The 9422-nt window shown below is 56.6% G+C and overlaps 2 protein-coding genes across 2 annotated transcripts; one reads left to right on the plus strand and one right to left on the minus strand.

Moving 5' to 3' along the window:
* Positions 1-1503: 1503 nt before the first annotated feature.
* BO72DRAFT_456838 (PT repeat family protein) lies at positions 1504-7016 on the plus strand (the record flags this gene model as incomplete). Its single annotated transcript, XM_040946300.1, has 2 exons — positions 1504-1771; positions 1888-7016. The coding sequence occupies 2 exons, from the start codon at positions 1504-1506 to the stop codon at positions 7014-7016; spliced, it is 5397 nt and encodes a 1798-aa protein (XP_040803648.1).
* Positions 7017-7872: 856 nt separating this feature from the next.
* Positions 7873-9044, minus strand: BO72DRAFT_399513 (phosphoenolpyruvate hydrolase family protein). The gene is made up of 2 exons (XM_040942128.1): positions 8929-9044; positions 7873-8810 (listed from the first exon to the last, which is right to left on the minus strand). Exons 1-2 carry the CDS (start codon positions 9014-9016, stop codon positions 8056-8058), a joined length of 843 nt encoding a protein of 280 aa, XP_040803649.1. The 5' UTR covers positions 9017-9044; the 3' UTR covers positions 7873-8055.
* Positions 9045-9422: the final 378 nt, after the last annotated feature.

Consider the following 9422-nt stretch of genomic DNA (forward strand, 5'->3'; position numbering starts at 1 on the left):
TCTGCCGACGCCACTAGTGGTTAGCTAGCACCCTGGTGGTCTTTCTGCTTGAGATTCTGAAGTCGTCTTCCTGTGGTCAGTTGCGACGGGTAGGATGTACTGTACTGTAGGGCAGCAATTGACAACTTGAGCAAGTGGTACAGATAGATGATAGATGGTTGTACTGTACACAAGAAGGCACAACGCTTCTCAAGGTGCTGGGAAATCCACAAATATAGAAATTCTTATCTACCGGGCAAAAGCCCACACATCCAGCTGCATGCTTACCTCAGCCGTGCAACGGTCCAGAAGTGGATGTGTTTTACTGGCTGGTGATTGGCGGGGCTGGCTCACCGCATTTTCTTTTCTGCTTTTAGTTCGAGTTCCCGATCTGCGTGCACCGCATCGCAGGTTTTGTTCTTGCAGGCTTGCAGCTCCCCCTCTCTCTCTATGAGCTTGCCAATGGCCCGATTGGGAAACCCAGGCATTGCGCGGGACACCCATCCGAGAAGAGACGCCATTTCTTCCGCCGCGGATTGGTTCGTGGAGGATGGTTGATGTCTGATAACCTTGGCGGAGTGGGTGGTTTTGCGTAGGATTAAACTCTTGGGCCTCTCTTATCCTCCCCTCCTCGCCTCCTTATGGTCAATTCTCCGGACTGTACATACATCGACGCTTAAATCAACAATCGATTATAATCGAGGAGAAACACAAGAGACAAGATGGTCCGAAGCCAAACGCGAATTCAAAATGACATACAACCAAATCATTACGATGCCAACTCCCAGCTGCCCCGCCAACTACCTAGTGGTTACCACCAGTAAACCGAACTAGTTCTCCATCGGTCTTCCGTGCGGACCCATTTTTACACTATTCAATTTTTTTTCCCGCTCTCTCCCTCACGCTTGCTGCTCTCATTCGAGTCAAAAGAGTTCAACCACAACACCTGAACATACCTTCTGGGATTGACTGACTGAGTGACTGAGTGACTGAGTGACAGCCAGCCAGACAGACAGACAGAAGCTAGACTAGTCCCAAAGTCTGCCACTGATTATTCCCGACTTCCCCTCTTCCCCCCCTCCGTCTTCCCTCTTTGTTTATTTTACTATCATCATCAATTCTATTATCTCCAACTCACCAACCACTACCTTCCCAATTGTACCACCTTCCCCCTCCCTCCTCCCTAAACTATTCCTCCATCTTGCCCTCTTCTTCTTCCTCTTCCTCTCCCTCTTCCTCTTCATACCCCTCCTAAGACACACATTCACATACACACCCACCCACCTTCCTCCCTTACCTCTTCCCCCCCCTCCTCCCTCCTCATTTACCCTCCGTGCGCGGGTGGCCATTTTTTTTTTCTAACCCGGTCCGAATCTTCTCCGCATCCCGCCGGACGCTTCGCCTTTTGTACATTATCGCTGTTTTCGAGTTGAACTCCTTTCGCTTCCCCTTTTGCGCTGTTGGCGAATATCCGGCGCTCCTAACGACTGTAACGACATCCCCCAACCTCGACGACGATTCACAATGGCTCCCCCCGCTGGTGAGACTGTGACCATCTCGATCCGACGTCCCATCGACGACCCCATCTACCTGGCCGGCACCTTCTCCGACCCCCAATGGGAACCCGTCGAGCTCAGCTCCAAGCCCGTCGACACCGAACCCGATGAGGACGGACTTATCTCCACCGAATATCTCTTCTGGCACGATCTGACCCTGCCTCCCGGCCAACATCAGTATAGATTCCGTGAGGGGAAAAAGGGCCCCTGGTTTCACGATGAAGCTGTAAAGCATGGTAGGCATTTCCCTCCGACATCTATGCCTGGGCTTTGCGTTGTAGCGCAGGGTTTCTGAGTTTGTAGGCTTGGTTCTTTGCGTGTGAGAGAGAAACTAATTGACTATGCTATGTAGTACCGGGTGAGGGTGGCCTCGTCAACGTGCTTACTGTTGGGGAGAAGGAGTCCGCGGCCGATGCTGTTCAGCCCGTTGTCGAGAACGATGTCAGCGAGAAAACGGAAGAGACTGTGTCGGAGGACGCCACGCCCAGGGAGAACGGGGTCAATGGAGTCGCCGAGCACGACACACCTGCGCAGGAGTCTACGCCCGAAGAGCACAAGCCTGAGCCTCTCGCCGCTCAAAAAGAGACCGAGCTGGAGGAGCCTGTCACTAACGGCAGCACCGCGACCACTGAGGTCAATGGAACCGAGACTGTGGAGCAGCCCTCGGAAGAAAAGCCTCCGGTCACTGCGAACGCCCCCGAAACCGTGGAAGAGAAGCCCGCCGAAGCCGAGACAACCTCTGAAAAGGAAGAAGCCGCCGCCACTCAGACTCAAGAAGCTCCAGTCATCACTGAAGTTGCCGAAGCCGCCACAGACGCCGACAAGGACCAAACCAAGGAAGAAGAGCCGGCCACTGCTGTTGAGAGCGCCCCGGAAACCGACAGCAAGGCAGTTGAAGAGCCTCCGACGGAGAAGGTCGCCGACGAGCCCGTGTCTAAGGTCGAAGAGCCTGCTACCGAGAGTGCGGCCGTAGAGACTGCAGCGGAGGAAACCCCTGCAGTGGAAGCCGTCTCGGAGAAGCCTGCTGAGACCGAGCCCGTTGCAACTGAGACTGCTGAGGAATCGACCGCTCAAGAGCCCGTCGAGGAGCAGCCCGTCAAGGAGGTGGAGGCAACTGAGGTCGCAGTGGTCGAGTCTACGGAAGAGGCTGTTAAGGAGGAACCCTTGACACAAGAGCCATCCGAGTCTGCTGCTCCTGTCGAGTCCACGACTGAACCCAGCGCTGCGGCCAAGGAGCTGCCCGAGGATAGCAAGACTCAACAACCTCTCGAAGTTGCTGCTCCTGCAGTTGCCGACGAATCTGTCGCTCACGAGGCTCCCGAGAAGATTGACGAGACCCCCGCTGTTGAGATTTCCGCTCAGGAGCCTGCCAAGGAGGAGCTTCCCACGGAAGAGCCTGTGAAGGAGGAACCCGTCAAGGAGGAGTCCGTTGCCGAGCCTAGCACCGAAAATGTTACGGAAGAGCCAGTTGTCACCGAGACGCTATCGGAGGCGGTTTCTGCTCAAGAATCGACTGAGACCCCTGCCACTGCGGGAGCCGAAGCCGAACAAGCCGCGGAGGAGCCTACTGAGACCCAGGTCGCAGAGGCTTCTGCCATCGAGCCTCTTCCTGAAGTGGCTTCTACCGGGGCGGGCGAGAAGGAAGAGCCTGTTGCGGAGCCAGTCACCGAGAAGTCTCTCGAGATTGCTGCCGAGGTTGCGCCAGTGGAAGCCGCCGCCGAAACCACGACCGTGGATGAGTCCAAGGCTGAAGAATCCGTGCTTGAGGAGAAGCCTGTAGAGGAGGCTGTCACTGATGCCCCGGCTGAGGTAGCCGCTGCTGAAGCTTCTGAGCCCGCCAAGGAGCCTGTCGCTGACGAGCCTACTCCTGAGGTCTCTAACGCTGAACCTGTGGAGGAGCCGAAGGAGACCACGGTTGTTGATGACAAGGTGACGGAGGTGAACGCTGTTGGGGAGCCAATGGAGCCACCTGTGGAAGCCGCCAACGAACCCGCCCAGACCGAAGCCGCTGCCGAGGAACCTACTTTGGAAGGCGCAACCGCCGAAGCCACTACTCAGGAGGAGCCTGCTCACCAAGAGACCTTTGCGGAGGAGCCGGTTGTTGAGACTTCTGCTGAAGTCACTACCCCCGAAGCCTCTGCTCCCGAGATCGTCCAAGAGCCTACTGAGAAGGAAATTGTCACTGAGGAGCCAGCCGTGGAGAACTCTGAAAAGGCTGTTGTGGAAGAGCCGGTTGTTGAGGAGCCTGCCGTTGAAGTCCCTGCTGAGGTGGAAAGCGTGAAGGAACCTGTTGTTGAGCCCACCCAAGAGCAGACCGTGGAAGAGCCTGTAGCTGAGAAGCTAGTTGCCGAAACTTCGGTGGAAGAGCCTGTCAAGGAGGAATCTGTTGTTGAAGCTCCTGCTACTGAAGCGCCCGCAGCTGAGGAGCTAGCTGCTGAGACCACTTCTGAAAAGGCGACAGAAGAGCCTGCTGTTGAGGAGGGAGTTGCTGACGCAGTTGTTGCTGAGGTTACTGAAGAGCCAGCTACCAAGGAGGAATCCGCCGTCGAGGAATCCGCCGTCGACCCCACTATCGAGAAGGCCTCCGAAGAGCCGGCCATTGAGCAACCAGTCGCCGAAACCACCCTTGAGAAGGAGATTGAGAAGGAGCTCACAACGGAGGAAGAGCCAGCTGCTGAAGAGCCTGCTGTTGAGGCCACTCCTGAGGTCACTCACGAAGAAGTTTCGGAGGAACCCATTGCCGAGACTCCTGCTATGGAAGAACCCATTGCTCAAGAACCTGTTGCTGAGCCCATCGTTGCTGAGGCTGCTGAGACTGTCAAAGAGCCTTCGGCTGATGCAGTGACTGCGGAAGAGCCTGTAGCAGAGGCCATCGTTGCCGAGACTGCCAAGGCCGTTGAAGAGCTTGCTCAGGAGACCCCCGTTACCGAGGAGTCAACTCACGAAGCCCCCACCGTGGAGGAAGTTGCAGAGCAGGAAAAGACTGTTGAGGAGCCCGTCGCTGAGGCCACCGAAGAGCCCGCCTCTTCCACTGAGCAGCCAGCTCCCGAGACTTCTGCTCCCGAGGAGCCTGCCGATGAGGCGCCTGCTGTCCACACTACTGCCATCGAGACTGCCGAAGAGAAAGCTCAGGAGGAGCCTACCGTCGCTGTCGAAGAGCCCGTGGTGGAAGCCGCCGCTGCTGAGGAACCCGTTACCGAACAGCCTACTGTTGAAGAGCCCGCCCAAGCCGAACCAGCTGCCGCTGAGCCCGTGACTGAGGATGTTGTTGAAGCTACAGAGACCGTTCAGGAGCCTATTGCCGAAGAGCCCGTCACTGCAAAGGTCGCCGAAGTCGCGGAGCCCATCAAGGAGGAGCCTGTCGCCGAGGAATCTGCTCAACCCGAGCCAGCTGCTGCCGAGAAGGCCACTGAGGAGGTTGCTGAAGTTGCGGAGCCCGCCCAGGAGAAATCAGCTGTGGAGGAGCAAGCGCCCGAGGTTCTTGTCACCGAGGAGCCCACCGCATCCGAGCCAGTGACTGAGGAGGTTGTCGTTGCTGAAGAGATTGCTCCTGTTGCGGAGACGCCCGCTGAAGAGACTCAAGAAGAGCCCAACGAGGCCCCTGTTGTCGAGGAGACTCCCGCCGTCGAGGAGAGCGTTGTTCCAGAGGTCGCCCTTGAGAAGTCTCACGAGGAGCCTAAGGAGGCACCTGTTGTTGAGGAGGTTCCTGCTGTGGAGGAGAACCCCGCTGTCGAGACCGCTACTGTGGAGGAAACCCCAGCTGTCGACGAGACTCCCGCCGTAGAGGAGGCCCCCGCCGTGGAGGAGGTTCCTGCTGTCGAGGAAGCCCCTGTTGTCGAAGCTGCTGCCGAAGAGACTCCTGCTGTTGAGGAGGTTCCCGCTATCGAGGAGACCCCCGCCGTCGAGGAGACCCCCGCCGTAGAAGAGACACCCGCTGTCGAGGAGACCGCTACTGTGGAGGAAACCCCCGCTGTTGAGGAAACCCCTGCTGTCGAAGAAACCCCCGCTGTCGAGGAGACTCCCGCCGTGGAGGAGACTCCTGCTGTTGAGGAGGTTCCCGCTATCGAGGAGACCCCCGCCGTCGAGGAGACCCCCGCCGTCAAGGAGACCCTTGCCGTAGAAGAGACTCCCGCCGTCGAGACCGCTACTGTGAAGGAAATCCCCGCTGTCGAAGAGACTCCCGCCGTCGAGAACCCTGCTGGCGAGGAGGTTTCTGCTGTCGAAGAAACCCCTGCTGTTGAGGAGACCCACGCCCTTCACGAGAGCGCTACTCCAGAAGTCACCACCGAGAAGTCTCAGGAAGAGCCTAAGGAAGCCCCTGTTGTTGAAGAAACTCCCATTGAGGAGACTCTCCCCGAGGTGCCTGCAGCAATCGTTGCTGACGAGCCTAAGGAGGCACCGGTTGTTGAGGAGACCCCCATCGAGAAGACTATCGATGAGGTTGAGTCGACTGCAGCAGGTGTGGAGGAGCCTGTCGCTGTGCCCGTCCAAGAGCCTGTTGAGGAGTCTGTTCCTGAGGTCGCCGAGAAGGAGGCAGTTGTTGAAGCGCCCGCCGCGGAAGACTTTATTCCTGCAGTCATCAAGGAAGACGTTGCCCGCGTGACGGAAAGTGCCGACGAGCCTGTTGCTGCTGAGCCAACACCCGAGACTCTTGCATCTGAGTCTGCCTCCGAGACTACTCCGGTCGAGGCGGCTGAGGAACCCCAAGTGCAGGAGGAGGAGCAACTTTCTGAACGTGTGTCTTTCGCCGAGATTGAAGGCAAGGAGGTGCAAGCCCCCATCAATGGAGTCATCAACACGCAGACGGCTGCCCAAGAGGAAGTCACCGACGCTGCTAGCGCCGTCAAGGAAGATACTCCTGTCGAGCCGGCTTCGTTGCAGTCGGAAGAAGTCAGCAGAGAAGTTGTGCCTGAAGATATTGTCGCTTCTGAACCTGTTGCTGAGGCTGCTACGGAGCAAGAGTCCCCCAAGGACAGTCTTCTGACACCCGAGATTATTGCCGCCGGCGCTGCCGCCGCCGTTGCTGCTGGAACTGCTACTGCCGTTGGAGCCGCTTCGGTCTCCCACAAGGGGGCTGAGGCTGCTGCACCTGCTGAGACCAAATCACAGGAACCCCAGCCCGAGAACAAGGACAAGGCCGTCAACGTTGTGCCTGGAACTTGGCCCACTGAGGGTAAGAGCTCTCTGGCCACGAGTAAGCAGCTCAGAACTGACCCTGATGCAGCCAACGCCGGTGACGACGCCGCCAAATCGACCCGCCAGCCCACCGCCGAATCGTCATCGAACGCTGCTGACAAGGCCGTGGCCACCAAGGGAGATGAGAACCCTCGCTCACAGAGTCAAAATCGGTCAGTCACCGCTGTTTCTCTGAATCATAAGAAGCATGACAGCTGGTTGAAGACTATCTTACGCGCTGTGTTTACCAATTTCTTTGGAGCAATCTTTTCTCCCTTCCGCCGTCGCGGAGGGAACAACCAATAGATGTGTCTCCTGGAGATGCTGTTTTCAATGAAGCCCTTTCCTTGGGAAGAGTGGAGATTTGTCCAGAGTTTTGCTGCTTACGTTTGTTTATTGCCAACGCTAATGTGAATCAGGAGTCTGTTCTTGATGACCGTTTTTGCTGCCCCCTTGCTCGCATTTGTTTGGCACGCATATACCCGCTGAGTTGTTCGAATTTCTTGATGCGAACCTGCGCCACTCATTTTTATTACTCGAATCGATTCCCCTGTATTTGATATCTTCGATGGTTTTCTAGGACGAGTATGTTTATCGCTAGTGTTATTTTACTCTGCTCAAGATTGTTCGAGTGTTTTATCTGAATTGTTTAATGGGGAGGGCAAGACTGCTGTCTTTTCCGTGGCAGTGCAGTTGCAGTTGCAGTCTACAGTTTACAGTTTTGCAGTTTGTGCACAGTTCAGACGCAGATTATTGTTTACCCCATAGCATATAATGATGTCCTATGATTGATGATAATGAGATTACTGGTTCAATTACTTGTTTGTCTTGGTGTCTCTTGTTTATCATAGAATTATACATTGGTTACACTGAGAAGTTGATTTGATCACAACCACCGTAGCCCTAAGATGGTTGATTACACTTAAACCTTAGTTCTGCATCACCAGTATCGAGTCGTAAAACGGTCTGTAGTTGGCGAGTTAGGGCTTCTAAACATCCTCGTACCCTCCAATCAGCACGAATGAAAAGTCAATTATCTCTAGCCATGATCTTATAGATCGATTTATTTTATACTATTTGTTATCTTAACATAAAATGGTTGATAGAAACTCGAGTAAATACTACTGCTATGATTTGAAAAACTTCATTAAATTCAAAACTCGTCAAAATCTAAAACTGATATCTTATATATGAGATAGTTTAGATATGTGGTCAGTCTCTGATCGACCCGAAGCTTCGCTCGCAGATTGGAGAGGAACCCGGATCATTGGATAACTCAGCCCACGAGAGTTCCAGCCATTGCAGGGGAAGGTAGTTTGCTGCTTGACGGGACGATGTTTTCTTTTTAGGATGGCAGGGCGAGATTTTTGAACTGGGCGGTGGTCTCCTGGATGGCGCGTTCGACGGGGAGGCGCTCCATGGCACTGGCGCCGTAGAAGCCATGCAAGCCGCGCACGCGCTCCAGGACGAAGCGGGCGTCGGCGGGCGTGGCGATGGGGCCGCCATGGCACAGGACGAGGATGTCCGGGCGGCGGCGCACGGCGGCGTCGCGGATGGCCTGGATCTCAGCGACGCACTGGTCCAGGGTCTTGGCGGAGCGGGCGCCGACGGCGCCGGCGGTGGTCAGCCCCATGTGGGCGACGAGGATGTCGGCGCCGGCATCGGCCATGGCCTCGGCGTCGGCCGGGGTGAAGACGTAGGGGGTGGTCAGGAGGCCGCGCGCCGCGGCGTGCCGCACGAGCGCCACCTCCCTGCCGTACCCCATGCCCGTCTCCTCGAGGTGGGCGCGGAACTGCCCATCGATCAGCCCCACGGTCGGGAAGTTCTGGATCCCCGCGTAGCCGAGCGCCGCCAGCCGCGCCAGGAACCGCGGCCCGTCCGTGAACGGGTCGGTGCCGCACACCCCCGCGATCACCGGCGTCGTCCGCCGCACCGCCCCCAGCACCTCCGCCGCCATCTCCTCCACCGCCGCGTTGGCGTTGCTGTACGGCATCAGCCCCGCCAGGCTCCCGCACCCCGCCATCCGGAACCGCCCGCTGTTGTACACGATGATCAGGTCGATGCCGCCCGCCTCCGCCGCTTTGGCCGACAGTCCGATTCCTGGTGGATGATCTCCTTAGTGATGCGGAATCGAGACAAGAAGACACCAAACCCACACACACACACACACACACAGAAAGAAGGGAGACGAGGGCAATGAAGTAGGGACAGGACATACCGGCTCCGGCTCCGATGATAGGCTTCCCGTCTCGAATTTGACGGCGAAGCCGGTCAAGAATTTCACTGCGACTGACAGGTGACGCCATCTCTGAAGAGGGGGGGGGGGGGAAGTTTGTAAACCACCAAACGGGTAGTGGTAGCTTGAAATCAGATGTGTTCAGGCCCAGGCCCCGCGAGTCTCCAAGGGTAGGTAGGTGAATAAATGACTGGTAGGTAGCGAATATGATTATTTGGTCGATTAGAAGCCTCGGGGAGGTCGCCCCTATTTATCTGGGTTCTGGGTTATCAAGTGTGTTCAGTGTCAAACAATTTAGGATGGTCATGTGGCAATGGATGGTTCTTACAACTTTTGACAAATTCCAGGGTTCATTCTGCCCGTCCTCAATATACGTTTCGCCCTCAGGAAAAAGGCGGGGCGGGGCGGGGCGGAGTGCGGAGACGGCGGACGGACGGCGGATATAAGTCATGGCGCGCGGAGATAGCAAAGGTGGG

This window comes from Aspergillus fijiensis, assembly GCF_003184825.1.
Source record: "Aspergillus fijiensis CBS 313.89 unplaced genomic scaffold BO72scaffold_12, whole genome shotgun sequence".
NCBI lineage: Eukaryota > Fungi > Ascomycota > Eurotiomycetes > Eurotiales > Aspergillaceae > Aspergillus > Aspergillus fijiensis.